The sequence below is a fragment of the Cyprinus carpio genome, chromosome B13, assembly GCF_018340385.1.
Source record: "Cyprinus carpio isolate SPL01 chromosome B13, ASM1834038v1, whole genome shotgun sequence".
NCBI classification, from domain to species: Eukaryota; Metazoa; Chordata; class Actinopteri; order Cypriniformes; family Cyprinidae; genus Cyprinus; species Cyprinus carpio.
The window spans coordinates 16,704,444-16,720,853 of NC_056609.1; the positions used below are offsets into that span (position 1 = coordinate 16,704,444).

Below are 16,410 nucleotides of genomic sequence, written 5' to 3' on the forward strand. Positions count from 1 at the left end.
GTTAAAATTTCAGACAATTAGTGCTTTATCAAATGTAACCATTAGGTCTGAGAGGAAATCTGCAAATTGTTTTAGAAAATCTGTATATGGCCCCGGTGGTCTATACACCGTAGCCATAGCAAGAGATAGGAGAGATCTCTTTTGCATATCTGACAGTTTAACATTAAGCAGAAGTATTTCGAATGATTTAAACCTGTATCCTGTTTTCTGGGTAACATTGAGAATATCACTATATATTGTTGCAACACTTCCCCTACAACCAGTCTGACGGGGCTCATGCTTATAACAGTAGTTTGGTGGAGTAGACTCATTTAGGTTTTAGCCAGGTTTCAGTCAAGCAGAGTACATCAAAACTATTATCTGATCATTTCATTTACAATAACTGCTTTGGGTGTGAGTGATCTAATGTTTATGAGCCCAAACTTTAAAAATTGTTTTTGTTCATTTATTTTACATTTTTTCTGGTTTAATCACGATCAGATTTTTTTTAGATCCTACATTAAATTTTTATTTAGACCTCACTATTCAGGGAACAGACACAGTCTTAATAGATTGGACAGCGCAAGTACTTCTATCATTTAAGCGGGTAGAACAAAAGTCATCATAGCAGTTATTTGAGAATTGGCTTAGTCATATGGAGCGTAGCGTCCTGGAGATGTTGTCTGACAGGAGTTCTGCTCGACTCTGCTGGGGTGCAGACCATCAGCTCGAAAAAGCCTAGGACGCTCCCAAAGATTCCAATTATTAACAAATTATCATTTTTAAAATTGTCTTATTACTACTGTTTCATGTCATTGGCAATATATTAATAACTAATATTCCAAGTGTTTTTTCATATTTCTTTTTTTCTAGTCAAAATATTAAAATAAGTTTTTTAAGGGCTCCTACCCTCCAGGAATTGAGTTTGACACCCCTGGCCCAAAGGCTTCTTGCCCCATACAGGGTGCCATCTTACCTTGGTAGTGGGCCTTTATGAATAATTTTTCATTTTGTTCTGTGACACCCTTATAATTTCCTTTAATACCACAGTGGTTGATGTATTAACCTAAACTTGCTAAATTTGGTCATTTAAAAGTAACTACATATTCTCCTTTGAGGTGCATCTTCCCCCATCTTAACCTACTATCAGTGGATTCTATGAGGTTCTTCTGAGGTATTAATTTGAACAGAAATAATATTCACTTTAGTTACAGAGTTGAAAAGATAGCTACAGAATCTTATCGCTCTAAAGTAAATTCCATTTGTCTAGTAGCCTACATAGGCCTAATGTAGCCTAGAAATCGCTCGCAACAAAATAAAAATAAAAAGTATTGTTGTGCCACATTTACACATTGAAAAAATACTAACACATTTACAGGACCGTGACTCATTAGTGACCGGTTTGCTGTTACCGGATGAGGAGGGAGTCTCTTCATGCTAATTTAGCGGATAACCGAGGCGGAGCTTGAACTTTTAAGTAGCCGAGTTCCCACAGCAGCCCACGCGTCCCGGAGCGAGTCCACAGGACAGTGAACCATGCGATACACTGGATTATTTATATCACTGCTTTCTTTTGTTTATACATGGGGTGAGCGCGCAGCATTATGAGGATTATTTTACAGCGCGAATCATGTCACAGTGCGTGATGTGTTTTTAATTTACTGGTAACACAGACTGATGATTTGTTTATTCACTGTTGCTTTAGAGAATCTGGAGGCAGCTTTACCTCATGTGATGCGCTATGATGTGATCCGACTCCGACCTCAGGCACTGAAAGAGCGAGCGAGGAGGAGCGCCTCTTCTCTCAAGGTCCGCTCTTTTTCAGACTAGTTTTGTGAACTGAAATAGGCTACTATTGACATCTCTTGGGATGCATGATTTGACTTTTATTCATGCATGCTTGCTTGCTTTCATCCGTTCAGATATATCCTGAACAACTTGAATATGATTTTGCGGTAGACGGGAGGAACTACACAATTTCTTTGCACAAAAATAGGTGAGAATGTGACTATTTCGAAATATAGGCTATAACAACTTATGCTCTGAACTTGTAATCATACCCAGCCTAATTAAACTCTCTTTCTTTCTTCTTCTTTTTTTTCTTTTTTAACAGGGAGCTTTTAGGAAAACATTACACCCTCTCACATTATACCAAAGATGGGATTTCAGAGACAAAGTCTTCAGACAATATTGTATGTTTAAACAGTAGCTTATTTCTGTCTGACACAGTAAATGAATGTTGCTGCTTAACTGTTTATGTTTTTGACTTTAGGATCACTGCTACTATCACGGACACGTCCATAATTTTGAGGAATCTTCAGTCAGTGTTGGACTTTGCTCTGGCATGGAGTAAGAAAAACTCCAGTTTTAAGCAAATTTTGTAAACTATAGATGTGATTGAATATTAAAATGCATTAAAACGTGTATCAAGATGTGTTAAATGTACCCTCAGTCCACTTTGTGTACAGTAAAAAAAGATATTTCAGAGTTGCATTTCTTGGACTGTGCCTGTAATAAGTTGCTTTAAATAATGTGAACTAAAAGATTTCTAAATGAGTACGGTTAATATCAACAAACATTTCCTACATTTCTCCATCTCTAAAATATTTTATGTTGTTCATCCTCTAGAGGGTTTCTGAGGGTCAAAAATCAAGTTTACTTGATTGAGCCACTAGAAGAGTCTTTGGATGGTGACCATGCAATTTATAAGCAAGAGCATTTAAGGACCAAGCAAGGGGCCTTTGGATATATTAATGACACAGTCTATAACCTTGGTCCAAAGTCTAGTGGGCTGTATAAAGGCAAAAATATGGTAATGATATTCTAATGATTCAGTTCAGTTCATATAGTGCTTTTTGCGATACATATTGTTCCAAAACAGCTTTACATGAGTTGAATGTTTCTACATTATAATGAAGAGTGATTTGTTATCAAAGTAATGTCCATATGGCAGAACTATGCAATTAATTAATGGCATGTATTCAAGCAAGTAATCATCTATCTTGGAATGTAAGCTTATTATATGAGAAAAATGCTGTATTTAGCATCATGTATTTAACCATATATTATTTAGTGTTGGTTTCCAACATAGAAAATAAATGCTGAACTTGCTCCTTATTTCATAATTAAGCAGCATGTTTATTTTGTCCCTCAACATCTTATTTATAATGTGTTTACCATGAACAGTTTTATGACAATAAATTTATTTCAACTGCTCTTCAGAAAAACAAAGCCCCCAGTGGAGGACAGCGGATTGTTGAGATGTTTTTGGTCATTGATTATACAGAGGTATGAATTTGGTTTAATGGGAAAAAATATCTCGAGTACTAATGTGTTTTGTTTATAGTGTTAAAATATATCTACTGTATAAATTTTCCTTCAGTACAACAAGTTTAAAAGTTTAAAGAAGATTGAAGAAAGAATGACGTTGGTCGCAAATCACGTGGACAAGGTATCAGACAACTTTGGTCTTTTATTAATTAACAGGTTATGCATGGTGATTACTAAATGATTTTTAAAATATTATTTATAGAATTTTTTGTTGTTCACATTCAGCTTTACCGGCCTTTAAACATACGTGTCAGGTTGGTTGGACTTGAGATTTGGTCTAATAGAAACTTGATTGATGTCAGCAATATTCCAAACATTACTCTGGAACGATTTTTACAATGGCGTCAGGATAGACTGCTCAAGAGGAAGAAGCATGACAATGCCCATTTTGTTACGTGAGTCACTGATTGCTCATCTTAATCAGTTTCTGTGCTGTGAATGCCACATTTGTACTCACACTAAACACTTCCCTTTAAATTGCGTCTTACCACAAGCTTTAAAACATTTTTCTTTTAAATATCCTTTAATACCTCAAGTTCTCTTTTTTCATCAGTGCTGTAGATTTTGAAGGAACAACAGTTGGGTTGGCCACAATGAATGCTATGTGCTCACCATCCTCTGGGGCTGTAAATGAGGTATTTTTATGAGAATATGTTTATATATGTAAATGAATAGATTAAAAATTTAACTTTTCTAATGTTTGTAAAAGCTTTGGTCGTGGTGAATAATATAATGACATTAGATGTTTTTTTCTTTACAAAGGACCATAATATAAATCCCATCGCAGTGGCTTCTACCATTGCCCATGAAATGGGACATAATCTGGGCATGTCACATGATTATTCAAACTGTGCATGCTCCTCTGACAAGGGCTGCGTTATGTCAGACACTATTGGGTGAGGCTAATTGAAAATACTTTTGATTAGAATACATTTATGCAATGGCACAAGAGATATTTGTATGCAATGGCAACTATTGTATTTGTTTTCTGCTGTTTTTTTTCACAGACCTTAACATTTCTTACATACTTTTCCAACAGGTATGTTTACCCTGATTCCTTTAGTACTTGCAGTCAATCATCCTTAAGGGAGTTTTTGCAGAACTATGACACCAGCTGTCTACTAGATGTGCCAGATGAGGGTGAAGTATATGGAGGCCCAGTTTGTGGAAATGCTTTTGTTGAAAAAGGCGAGGAATGTGACTGCGGAACTGTTGAGGTGTGACATGTTAGTTTATAAAATTGTAGTTTATAACGTAAGTTGATGCAACTTTGGCTTCTTAGTTAAAGTATGACTAAAATAGAGTTGTGTATTTAACTATATTTTGACAAAAACAGTAACGTTATTATAACTTATTGCGAAATATTTACATTTAAAATAACCATTATTACAATTTAAAATAACTGTTCTCTATTTTATTATATTTAAAATTGTCATTTATTCCTGTGATGGCAAAGCTGAATTTTCAGCATTCATTATTCCAGTCTTCAGTGTCACATGACCCTTCAGAAATCCTTCTCATATGCTGATTTGCTGCTTGGGAAACATTTCTTATTATTATCAATCTTGAAAATAGTTTTGCTGCTTAATGTTTTTTTTTTTTTTTTCAATATTCTTCGATGAATAGAAAGTTCAAAAGAACAGCGTTATGTCTTTATTGAGTCTTCACTTTTGATTAATTTAATGTTTCCTTGCTGAATAGAAGTATACATTTCTTTAAAAAATCGTATTAATTCCAATTATAGTTTTTTAAAACAAAATATTGGTCGCAAGCCAGAATACTGACCCCAGACTTTTGAATGATAGTGTATTCTGGATAAACATTCTTCTTCTTTTTTTGACCATTTTTTAAAAATTGTTACATTTTAGGAATGTAACAATCCCTGCTGCAATGCCACCACGTGTCGACTGACCGAAGGTGCCCACTGTGCACATGGAGAGTGCTGCCATAATTGCCAGGTATCAGCAAGGCTAAAAGTCGACTAAAGTCGTTATTGGACTGGAAATACATGTAAAAGTAATCTGTTTTGTTAATCCTCCCTTGTAGCTGAAACATTCCGATAGCCTGTGCAGAAAGAGTGCTCACGACTGCGATTTGGACGAGTACTGTACAGGAGTGTCAGCCTTCTGTCCTGAAGATGAATATAAGATGAATGGACTCCCTTGCAATTATAACCAGGGCTACTGTTACAATGGACAATGTCCTACACATAAGGAGCACTGCAAGATGCTTTGGGGATCAAGTAATATTCTTATTGAGCCATTGCTCAGACACTGCTTTATGGGTCCTCTTTTATCCCTTTACATTTTAACAAAATCTTTACAGCTTTTTTGTTAAATTAATGTGTTTTTTGTCAAATAAAGTTTCATAGAAATTTAGGAAATTAAAAAATATGTTAACATCAATATCTTGTACATGTTTAGACGCTGAAGTGGATGCTGACACCTGCTTTAGTTATAATGTATATGACAGAACCTCCAAGAGTGCTGAGTAAGTGTAACTTAACTTTTCTTTGATGGCTGAAGACTAAAAATAGATTTTTGTACATTGTTTTCTGATGACACAATGGTATTCTGAATCCTGCAGGCACATGATGTGTGGGAAAATATACTGTTATGGTGGGAATAATTTCCCCATAACCAATGAAAAATTTGTAGTAACAATTCATTCAAAAACCTGCTACATAGCTGTGGATTCCTCGCCCACAGATGACTTAGGAATGGTTCCAGTAGGCACCAAATGTGGCAGTAATAAGGCAAGTAAATAATGAATGTATATTGCCTTACAAAAAAAGTGTATAAAACCTTTATTTAGATTTTTTGTATATCCAACAGGTGTGTTACCACAACCTTTGCCAAGACATTAATATATACGGCACTGAGAACTGCTCTGATAAATGCAACAGTCGTGGGGTGTGTGAATTTTTTTTTTTTTTCATTTCCATTTTTCCATTACTTTTATAACAAATTTTATGTTTGTTCTCTCTTTTTTTAAGAAAAACAATATTGCATGCAATATTTGTCATTCTGTGATATTGTGAAATTCATATGGCTTGTATGTGCTAAAACTATACATCTTAGTATTTAAAAAATATCCATTTTGAATTTGCATTGGAGACAGGTCATTTAAAGCATAAACACGTGTAAACATACTACTGACTTATATTTTAAAGGTGTGTAACCATGAGAGGAAGTGTCACTGTGATCCAGGCTGGGCACCACCCAATTGTGATGTTCAATTCAACAATAATCAATCAGAATGTAAACCACATCCTTACTATATCTTTATAACTTCACATAATTTAGTCATTGACCATACAAAACTAATTCTGTGCCATGTCAAATGTGTACCTTTACAGTGAGAAAAGAATCTGTTATAATTGGTGTGACTGCATCTGTAGTCATTCTTGGATTGATCATTATTATTGGAGCACTTGTGTTTCACAGGAACAAAATAACAGAATTTAGAAAGAAAAGGTAGGATCTGTTATGCAGCTGACAATCATGAACTATCAATTTCTGTTGTCATGTCAACTGTCATGTTACTGTACTATAAATGAATTACATTCTATTCGAAAAGTCTTTGAAGGACATCCACACTTCCTCAGGCCAGTGTAATCTGGCATTCCAACCAGGAAGTGCAAAGAACAGCCCCAGATTCACACAATCACGCATAAGTCAACCAGCTTTCCTTGAGTCATCCACTACTCTGGCCTGCAAACCTCTCTATTCTCCAGCTACACCCTCTAGACCAGCACCAATGGTAAAGTCATTCATTTAGCCTTGAAATGGTCTGTTCAATTTGTGCTTACATTAAAAGTCAATTTTAGGATCAAAGACTTAATCTTTCTACCACTTATTTCTCTCTATGCACAGCCTCCGAAGAATGCACCACAAACTAGGACAGAACAGGTAGTTTATCCTCTCTAAAAATGCATGTAATTATTTAAATCTATTATTTAAAACTAAAACTGTTTTAACAAAAATAAAAATGTTTGTTCATATTTTATTAGATTGTGACCTTCCGGCCCACCTCCTGATATTTCCAGAAACATTCATCCTGTTCAGGTGAGGCACAGAGTATCTTAAAACGCACTACTACCATTCAAAATCATTGTTATTTTTTAAAATAAATAAATACTTTTATCAGCAAGGATGCATTGAATTGTTCAAAAGAGATAAATAAAAATTATATTATAAATAAAACATTTATAATATCATGAAAGAATTTTATATTCATTAAAGAATCCTGAATAAAACACCACCAAAATATTAAGCAGCACAAAAGTTTTCAAAACAGATAATAATAAGAAATGTTTCTTGAGCACTAAATCAGCTGTAGTGCTTAAATTCTGTAGATTGATAGCAGATTTATTTCAGAAGGATCACTTAAGACTGGCAGTGGAAAATTTAGTTTTGTAATCACGGGAATAAATTACATTTTCAAATATATTCAAATAGGAAACCGTTGTTTTAATTTGTAGTATTATTTTACAATATAACTGTTTTTACTGCATTTTATCAAATAAATGCAGCCTATGTTGAGTACAACAGATTTCTACAAAATGTACCCACCCCAAACTTTTGAATGAGAATATACTGTATAATTAAAGGTGGAGTAAGTGATTTCTGGTAGCCAATATTGATATTTCAAAATCACCAAAACAAACACGCCCCTATTTTAATAGCTCCGCCCCACACATACGTACGCAACCCAGGCAATGATTATGGCGGAATCTGCTGTATTATTATCTGCTGTATTAAACATATTATCTTACTTTTCGGACACACTTTGGGAACTGACACTTGAAACAGACAGTGGAGGAGGTTTAGATGTTCCAGGCTTATAGGGTGTGGAAATGAATGTGTCTTTATCATAGCTGAAGAGAACGACAATACGACTGCAGATGAATAAACAAGCGAACATGACACACGAGCATATTCAAGCAAAAGCCAGCATATATTAGTTCTGTGAAACAAAGCAGAATCAGTGTTACTCACCTATCGAGAAGAAACAAAGCAACCTCGGCATCTGATCGCAGGCCTTCCCACTCCTTGAGTTCTCTCCAGTGCTGGAAAGCTGATCCGATATTTACACGGGTCCTACTTCTTGCCTTATCTTAAGCCTTCTTTTGTTCCGCAGACATTTGCCTCTTTTATTTTTTATCTGCCATCTCTATCTTTCTGTCGTCATTTGGCTCGACTAATGTCCGTCCTGTGCACTGAGCGCTCTCTCCTCCACATCATGAGTAGACACGCCCCTTACTGCTGATTGGCTACAAGTTTGTTTTGGTACTCAGCCTGACTCGAAAGCATTTTTGAAAAATGCATACCCCACTTTTAAGTATAATTTTCATTTTAATATTGGTTACTTTTAATGACTCTAAGCTTATTACAGAGGTGACATAAAACAGAGGTGACTTGAAAATGCAGTGAGACTAAAGAGAATTGTGTCATTTCTTATGTCATGTCTAAATTTTGTTTCAGGCAAAGCCCCTACTTCCACCAACTAAACCACTCCCTCCATCAAAACCATTGCCACCACTGGCATCTAAACCTGTAAGAGGCAATTGTTTATCTGAATAAATTAGTCAGCAGACAGCACACCATCTGACATAAATACCATTCAGTACTATATACCATTCTTTGTATGCACTGATAGGTGACAAAATCAAAACCACCTCCAATGCCTCCTGTGAAGCCCACTGGGATGCAGCCAGCATTCAGTCCACCTCAGGTATTGTAAGGTTTTATTGCTTTGCATTCAGCAGTTCACATATAAACATCAAACTGCTTGACATTCTAGTTGTGTGAATAAATGTCTGTGTTTTAAAAGCTTTTTGCATTTACTGTAGGTAATCCAGAAAGTTGCACTGAAACCTCCTGTTAAGCCCAGATGATCTGGAACAACATGAGTTACTCTAAATCATTGGGAGCTTCAGAAGAACCCGGGCAGAAGTTTTCGAGCTGAACAAAGCTTGTTGTTTTTTGTGATATAGCTCTGAATAACAAAACAGAATGTAAGATTTGCACTGTATGAAACGCTTTATACTTTTGGTACTTTTTCTTTTATTTTATTGTATTTTGGATTTCTTTTTCTGTTTATTTATTTTATACTTGTTTTCAGTCCGTTCAGATTGTGTGTCTATGGAAGTCCTCCTTTAAAGTTCACATCACATCGCTGGCTAAATGGGGGCATTTAATTTTTTTTTTTTTTTTTGCAGTGCATTATGGTGCATTCATTCTTGTTTATGCAGCTTTTATGTATTTGCAATTTTATATTTTGTAATTGAGATTTAATTTTTCATTATTTTGTGTAGAATTTCCTATTTACTTTTTGACATTTCAAGAGGGGACATGTAAAAAGGCTTGTTCCATATGGCCTTTCTGAAGCATAATCCGTCCTTACTTTAGTAATTTGCCTTGTTTGTAAGTTTCTTACATCTTCTTTGTTATTTGGCTGTGATCCTTGTGGTTTTTGCACTCAGACAAAGGCAAACATTTTTTTGCCCACCAAATATTTAAATTCAAGACATGCAATGATCTCAGCTGGTCTGATTTTACTCTTTAAATATGAGAATTTGTTTTTTTTAAACTATAATAAAGTTTTTCACATTTCTCTTTTAAATCAGTTTATTTGGTTTATTTCCATATATTTGAATCGTTGCTTAGTATCGATTCAAACACTCATACTAATGCTTGTACCGTTGAGATAGGTGCGGGTTTTAAGCACGCAGAAGCTTATTTCAAATGATGGACGGGCCTAAACAATTAACTTAGATGAAGAAACTTTGCAAGACCTCTACGCGTGGATAGACAAGATACCGCTCTCCAGACCCTAATGGAATTTAACAAGAGATTTTAGCGATGGAGGTATTTAATACCTACAATAAACAATTAAAACCAATAGCTAATTAACTATTCATGATATTTGTTGACATTTTTAGCAGTGTTGCCCTGCATTTGAGTTATATGAAAGTAAATAGCCTAAATACTGTGTGTGTGTGTGTGTGTGTGTGTGTGCTATAAATACTTTACAATTGTGATACATAATATTATGCTTAGAATACTGTGCCATTCAAAACAATAATATAATTAGCTATATAACATTTTACTAAGTTCAGTATTGTTGTCACTGAGTATTTTAACGATTTCCATAAGCAGTTATGACTGCAGAGGTAGTGAAGTATTTCTTCCCTAAGCTGGTGGAGCTGCACAACTACACGGCCGCGCATTCCACGCATCAGAAGCTGAGTAACTGGAGCACCCTGAACAGGCATGCATATTTATTTGTTCTCCACGCAGACAGTAATCCAAACACTGCACTGCTTATCTGACCCCCTGGTGTCGCTTGATACATTCCCCGGGGGATTGCAGGAATGTGACATTACACCTCAGCAACAACACTGGGATCTCCAGCTGAACTGTTAACACTGGCTGGGTCTATAATTCTAGTGAGCTGCCTAACTAGACAGCATATGTAGAGCAGTGGGGGAAATAGACAGCAGTTTCCTACCAAATAAACATCTTTTATGTTTGTCTAGAATTGAACAACACACAAGTGCATAATTTTCTTATTTCAGAAATGCTTTCTTCAAGCTGAACTTCCATATACCTGAAGAGACGGTGAAGAATATTGTAGTCAGCACAGCAGCTACATTGAACCAGTCCTTTGCTCTCTGAGAGAGAAGATAGAGGAGAAACAGGCAGAAAAATAATTAGACGGCACACTGGTGGGTCTGTGTGTGTATTTACATTTGCATTGCTACAGCATCTTTCTTTCGATATCATTTCCTCTTTCTTTATAATGGTTGAATGATCAGTAATTTAACCCTGCCTTATTCTTTTTTACAGGACTTGTAATATTACAGCACTACAGCTGGACAGTCAAGACCAGGTAAATACTGTAAAACATAGAAATGTGGATTAGTTTTGCATTGGTTATAATCTACAGCAGGGCAGTGAAGGTCATCTTGAGGAGATATGACAAAGAGACCATGGCCCAGTAGCGGGTGGGGGAGGGCCTGCCGAATAACCCATCCAAAGTACACACACCCGGAGCAGTGGGCAGCCATTTATGCTGCGGTGCCCGGGAAGCAGTTGGGGGTTCGGTGCCTTGCTCAAGGGCACCTCACTTGAACCCACAACCTTAGGGTTAGGAGTCAAACTCTCTAACCACTAGGCCACGACTTCTTTCTTTTAAATGGAGGGTGAGAAACCTCAGGTTTCATTAAAAATATCTTAATTTGTGTTTCGAAGATTAACCAGTCATATGTGTTTGGAGCAACATGAGGTTAAGTAAATGATGACAGTTTTTTGGGGGGAAACATTTAAGCTCAAGAAGAAGGCCAAACCCATGTCCATACCTTTTTGGACCATTCCTTTTTTAACCGTTTGTCTCCTGTAGAGTCCTGAGGATGCTGGAGCTTATTATGACAAACTTGGACATGCAGAACAAACACAAAGATCTACATCATTACTGGTACAGTATTCATCTTTGCACATCATCTTTACACAGGAAGGAAATAAACAAATGACTTCATTTGTGCTTTTTTTTTCCATGCACAAAATGATTCACAATTCTAACCTCAATAACTTCCCACATAAATTAATCACAAGTCAGTGGCCATGTAGCAGAAGTCCCACACCATATCAACTGTTTTCTGAAGATGAAGAGAAGATGTGAGCTGTAGATTTGTGTTGGTCTTCTCATATGAATTGTGATGATTCTTGTTGATGCTAGTGAGAGTAGTAATGTAATTCAACTGCTTAACAAGCTCATCGGTTGTATCTAAATACTTGGAAATGTTTCATTAGATTTTTTAGGAAGCTTAGCATTCATGAGTTTTGTGGTCATAAATAGTCACAATACAGCAGTCAGACCTGCTGGTTAGTTCACCCAAAAACAAAATTTCTGTCATCATTTACTCACTTTCATTCTGTATGAGTTTATATCTTCTGTGGGACACAAAAGAAACTTCTTTTGCCCATACAGTAAATAAAACTGCCCCACTGGACTGCACTAAATTTCATTTGTATGGACAAAAAAATGCACACTAAAAACACTATGGCTTCATCCAAAAGCTTAGGCAGCTGACTTTTACCTTGCTGCCCTATAAGGGAATGACTTTGCAGGCAATGCTTGCACATAAAGGTACCTTCTGAGGCAGCGTAAAGGTTTAATAATCTGCAGAAAAATAAAAAGCTTTTGGAAAGTATATTAAAATGGACTAACAAAATGTTCAGCTGTGTTTGGAAATAGGGCAAATGCACTGCATTGTCAGTAGAAGGGGCCAGATAGGTCAACTCTCAATTTCCCACACCTCATCATTATGGCGTCTTAGTTGTGACATCGTCTGGTTTCAGTTCCAGCTCCCTCTTTTCATGATAGAAAAGGTCCTGCATCCATCAGCTCCATTCACTAGATAGCCCTTATCACTTCCAACAGGCTCAACGCATTCGGCTAAAAGCCCTTTTCGTCCACAGAAAACTCAAACAAACAGTATAATTATTGAGTCTGTTATGAGACCAGAGAGATTGTTTCTGATATATCATATTATCGAAGGGCAGACCATTTCTATTAAAGAAACAGGAGTCCTGTGCTTTTTACTTTTCTTTTTCCTGTAGGTGCTGTTCAATTTTAACTTATTTTATCTTTAATGGGATGTTTATAAGGTGAAGCACAGCTGGTGTTGACGATTCAGAGCTTAAAGCCAAATAAAACTCTCCCGCTCCATAGTTATAGTCTGGTGCCCTGTCAATGTGTATTTTTGACCTTAGTGTGTTTAATGGGTTCAGATGGAGTCAAATTAGTTTAGCCTTCCTGGTTAAGCAGTTCTCAGTCTTAAAGTATGGGGGAGTACCACTCAGCTAGAGGAAATTGATTCAAGGTATCGTGAGAGTAATTAAGCCTGGAGGGATCCTGAATCCGCTGTCTATGCCAAGACCCAGCACTTGAGTTTTAGGCTGTCGCCGAAGACACTTTTGTACAACACATTTCCCTTTGTTAAATATAAAATGTTTAAAAGAAAGATTTATTTAAAAAAGTATTTAAAAAAGTATTTCTAAATCCCTTTCTGTTTTCTCTGAAGCCCCTCATACCAGTCCAGCCACTGTGAAGAAGAAAGACAAAGTAAGGTACTGAGTGATAAACTGTGACGTGAAAATGACTTTCTGAGGTTCATGAAGTCTTTCATGTAGGCCTAAAAATACACATTAATAATGGACTTGTTGGAAATCTTGTGTAGTGCTGCTGCAGCCTTGAGACCAAATATGTGGTTTTTTTTTTTAGAATTTCGAAACACTGCACTTTTAAAGTTGGCATGAAATTAAATCTGTTTTCTAAATGCATGTTATTGATGTTATTGTGAAAAATACATCAATGCATGTTATTTCGTATTATTTTGTAATAATACAATAATACAATTATTTTGTAGTCAAAAAAAAATATTATCATTCAGTGTTTTTGTGAAATAATAGACCTCTCTCTCCTGATGTATGCTAGGTTTCTCCAATCATTTAGTCTACTTAAATCCCCTGCAAGCTTGCATTCATCTACATCTAAAACTTATGAATAGTATCATGTCCCCATCCTACATTTTCTTTCTTACAGTGTGTTAGACTTGCATGTACATCACAATACAGAAGAAAATATCTGTTTCATTGTAACTGTAATGTACATAAGAATTAGTATAAATTCATTTTGAAATCTTTATTTCTTGCATAAGATCTTTAAAAAAAGGCAGATCTTCTTTAAAAATGTAAAATCTTATGACTTGCAAATTGCAAAAACTAATGTTTCATCACTTTTTGCATAGAATGCAAAAGGAAATTTGTCCTTCCTGTGCTGTTCTCCTGGCAAGTGTTCAAGGGCTGCAGATCACAAGTTCTTTGACATGCTTCCTGTCACTGGTGCAAATGTCGTAAAAAAGAAATTGCAAGATTGTTAAGTGAGTCATTATGAGTTCAGCAGCTGTGATATTTGTCACTTGACAGTTAGTAAGACAGTTTTAAGGTTGCAGCAACACATTTAAATGCTTGAATATTAATAATTTCAACTTTTTGCATTTAAAAAAAATGGTCTATTTTATGAAAAAATTTATCAACTTATGTATCAAAAAGTTTCTCTGGAAGGAAATGACTATGCTACATAATGATTGTGACAGCAAACTTCCGTTTGTTTTTTTTGTGCAGCTGTAAAACCTTTGGTTTGCAGGCCAAATCTATTTATCATAATATCTATCTGTGATGAGTGGGGCGGGGCCGAGAGCCGTGGGAACGGAGCGAGGCCGGTGGAGTGATTGGGAAATGAGCGACACCTGCTCTACTCACCGGTCTCGAGTCCCACGGAGGAGATTGGGAGGATACAAAAGAGGAACGACGACAGTGAAGGACGAGAGATGACCAGGCCTGGGTTTTATTTTGTGGTTTGGTTTTTGGTTTGTGCGCGGCAGTCGACCGTGAGGGGCTGTCGCACCTTTTTATGTTTATTTGGTTATTAATGTTTTATTTGAGTGTCCGCCGGTTCCCGCCTCCTTCTTCCCGTGATTATGGAGTTTATATTGTTACACTATCATATTTATCAAATTCTCTTAATCATAAACCTACAACCATTGTTGAATATCATGTACAGTAAATGTTTTACTTTGCTCCAGATTTTACAGATTCAGGTAGACCGATTGGAGCAACTTGTGCATCTTAAGGATCTACGCATCGAGGACTTGACAAAACACTTAGAGCGATATAAGGCACGCAACTCATGATCTCATTATTAACAGATCCACCATCAGGAATTTTATTCCAGGAAAAGCATACTATATGCATACTTAAGATGCATAATAAACTGTTACAGAGATATGAAATCATATAATTTTCCTCATTGTTAGAGCATAGAAACACTGATGTCAATAACTAGCATATTGTATAAGCTGAGAACATCTACAGGAGTTTATGTACACTGGAGCCCACCAAACTTTGGCAGTAAAGTCTTTATCCCTGGGGAGATTTCAACAATTCTGTGGATGATTTAGTTTATTCTGAACAGTAACTGCAATTACTATGATAGTGTTTCCATTTCATGTAGAATTATTGAACATTATTTATAGTCACTTTGATGTGACAGTATTGTGATTTTTAAAGGGGTCAGATGACGTGGCTAAAAAGAACATTATGTTGTGTATTTGGTGTAATGCAATGTGTTTATGTGGTTTAAGGTTAAAAAAACACATTATTTTCCACATAATGTACATTATTGTTGCTCCTATATGCCCCCGCCTTTCTGAAATGCGTCGATTGTTACAAAGCTCATCGTTCTGAAAAGCGAGGTGTACACTGATTGGCCAGCTGTCCAGTGAATACCTCAAGCGTGTGACGAAAATGTTACACGCCTTAACATACTGTGATGCCATCTCCTGGCACGAAAAAACAAAACCAGTAAAACCCATTAAAAACGAGGCATTTTTTGCATCCAGTGGGGACATAATTACTATTATAATTATAATGATTTATACTGTGTTTTTACGTGTTGCGTTGCATATAATTTCGTGCTGCGTAAACATAAAACCATGTCTGCATTTGTGAACGGAGAAACGACAAACAACAAGCGCTACTCTACACTGCTTAAAACTTGCGTTTGAATCATCAGTGGCAAATTCTTTAAATATAAAATGTACTTACAGGCTGTGAGTCAGAAGCACCAGACTGTCCTTGCAAAGTTGGAACTGCCTCACTTTGTAGAACAGCCTTTGAGCACAGACTCATTGTAGACTACTCTGCATGTTCAGGAAACAGTCCTCCATAAAATGCATCACACATTGCGGGTTTTAGTGAGGAACGGCCGGCGGGTTAGAGAATGGCGTGGACGGTGGATTCAACGAAGGACACGTGTTACGACCCCTGGCTGGACTCTGCTTCATCCACGGTGAAAGCTGATCCGGCGATCCACAGCGCGAAGTTGATGTATTTCCTCAGTGACCAGCACGGATCAGCTCTAGACATGACGAAGCAAATATCGTCCTCTTTTGGAAGGCCAAAGAGAGTAGTTTTGCTTTCACAATGAAACACAGCATCTCCACAACTTGGCGTGATGTACATAGTGATGTAG

At 36.4% G+C, this 16,410-nt stretch overlaps 1 protein-coding gene and 1 pseudogene across 1 annotated transcript; both read left to right on the forward strand.

Moving 5' to 3' along the window:
- Positions 1-920: 920 nt before the first annotated feature.
- Positions 921-9,936, forward strand: adam8a (ADAM metallopeptidase domain 8a). The gene is made up of 26 exons (XM_042736916.1): positions 921-1,153; positions 1,358-1,567; positions 1,685-1,788; positions 1,902-1,975; positions 2,093-2,171; positions 2,252-2,328; positions 2,608-2,791; positions 3,202-3,267; positions 3,362-3,430; positions 3,535-3,704; positions 3,863-3,944; positions 4,072-4,205; positions 4,349-4,526; positions 5,178-5,267; positions 5,356-5,551; positions 5,733-5,799; positions 5,896-6,064; positions 6,144-6,221; positions 6,482-6,569; positions 6,668-6,785; positions 6,888-7,071; positions 7,185-7,233; positions 7,333-7,376; positions 8,796-8,867; positions 8,971-9,045; positions 9,164-9,936. The coding sequence occupies exons 2-26, from the start codon at positions 1,516-1,518 to the stop codon at positions 9,206-9,208; spliced, it is 2,544 nt and encodes an 847-aa protein (XP_042592850.1). The 5' UTR covers positions 921-1,153; positions 1,358-1,515; the 3' UTR covers positions 9,209-9,936.
- A 125-nt stretch (positions 9,937-10,061) lies between these two features.
- LOC109071035 lies at positions 10,062-11,026 on the forward strand (annotated as a pseudogene).
- Positions 11,027-16,410: the final 5,384 nt, after the last annotated feature.

Bases quoted from the DNA above. Each gene is read 5' to 3' on its own strand.
- adam8a (XM_042736916.1), top strand. From the start codon at position 1,516: ATGCGATACACTGGATTATTTATATCACTGCTTTCTTTTGTTTATACA. The intron at 4,527-5,177 runs GTGTGACATGTT...GTTACATTTTAG, and splicing joins GTGACTGCGGAACTGTTGAG to GAATGTAACAATCCCTGCTG. The intron at 7,377-8,795 runs GTGAGGCACAGA...ATTTTGTTTCAG, and splicing joins GAAACATTCATCCTGTTCAG to GCAAAGCCCCTACTTCCACC.